This window comes from Austrofundulus limnaeus, unplaced genomic scaffold, assembly GCF_001266775.1.
Source record: "Austrofundulus limnaeus strain Quisiro unplaced genomic scaffold, Austrofundulus_limnaeus-1.0 Scaffold52, whole genome shotgun sequence".
In the NCBI taxonomy this organism is placed as follows: Eukaryota; Metazoa; Chordata; class Actinopteri; order Cyprinodontiformes; family Rivulidae; genus Austrofundulus; species Austrofundulus limnaeus.
The window spans coordinates 1,856,251-1,857,495 of record NW_013952454.1 but is presented as its reverse complement, the minus strand read 5'-3'; the positions used below and the strand labels follow the sequence as shown (position 1 = coordinate 1,857,495).

At 36.4% G+C, this 1,245-nt stretch overlaps 1 protein-coding gene across 1 annotated transcript in view; it reads right to left on the bottom strand.

Moving 5' to 3' along the window:
* osbpl3b (oxysterol binding protein-like 3b) overlaps window positions 1-1,245 on the bottom strand; it is a gene marked incomplete in the record, with an annotated part of 57,620 nt that overhangs the window by 18,434 nt on the left and 37,941 nt on the right. The window contains 2 exon segments of the mRNA XM_014008767.1: window positions 635-794; window positions 892-984. Of these exon segments, the coding sequence (XP_013864221.1) occupies window positions 635-794; window positions 892-984 (253 nt within the window).

Sequence of the window (1,245 nt, the reverse complement as noted above, 5' to 3'; positions counted from 1 at the left end):
CAATTAGGCTGCCAATTTCTAATTATTAATCTTTTGTTTTGGTAATTTTAGCTATTGTTATGATAATAATCACTAATTTAAGCTTTTACCTTTGGTTTAATCCATTTTTATTTGTTGTTCTGATTATTTTTTCCTCAACAGTTACTGCTACTTTTTAAATAATTGAAGCTAAATCATTCAGAACCAAGCAATCATATCACAATTTCAAAGGAAATTCTGTTTTTTTTTAGTTTCAAGATTCTACTTAAAAATTATGATTTAACATCTCATGAATATAAAATATGAGAGGTTAAACCAATATTTTGAGATAGTTCTTCATAATAATGTCTTAGCTGATCTTTGTTCTATTCAGTGGCTGAAATGGTCTTTCACATGTAAAGAGGACTGATTAATTAAAATGAATAAATAAATTAAATCTCAAAAGCTCACATGATGAGTTTTGCTTTCAGGGCGAACAAGCAGAAAAGAAAGTGAGCCAAAGTGTCACCGCTGCTCGTTTCAGTTCTCTCTTATTAAACAAAGACTGACAGACTCGATAAAAAGACACTGAAGAGTCTGAAAGACCTTAAAGATGACAGCATCAGCCTCCAACCTCTCCTCCAACTGTGAAATAAATAAACCAGCTTTAACTCACAGTTGGTGGCGACTCGACAGAAGTCCTCCTGCAGCTTCGCTACATCAGAATATGAATCCAGGGATTCGGAGTCAGTTTTCTCGTTGCCAAGTGCTGCGGTGGACAGATTGGGGTTGGAGGCATGCAGGCGGATCGGGCCGGAGGAGATGCAGCTGGGTACCTGTGGTAGAAGCAAGACGGACCGGCGTCTGAAAAAAGACCCACGAGAAACGATCCAAGCGTGATTGCACTTTTATTACTGTGTTGATTTCGGTTACCTGCAGGGTTGTTTTGACATCTTTATTGTAGTTCTTATGGCGCCACTTCCTCTGAAGTCTTTTCTCCTTTTTGGGGCTGTCGAATGTAGATGTCTGGTGAAYAAAATACAGTTTTATATTTAAAATATTTTTTTCCAGCTGCTACAAGGTGCAAAATGAAAGTTTGTTATTCGGCTGCAGATCATTTGAAAGAGAAGCGAGATGCTCTGAGTCATCCGGTATTTTTGATGTGATTTACAGTAAATGCAGTGGGGTGCCAAAGTTTGGGCAGCCTTGTTAATTTTCCTGATTTACCTTTAAAAATCATTGATTGTTTGGAAAAAAATCAGTTAAATATATTTCATAATATATATA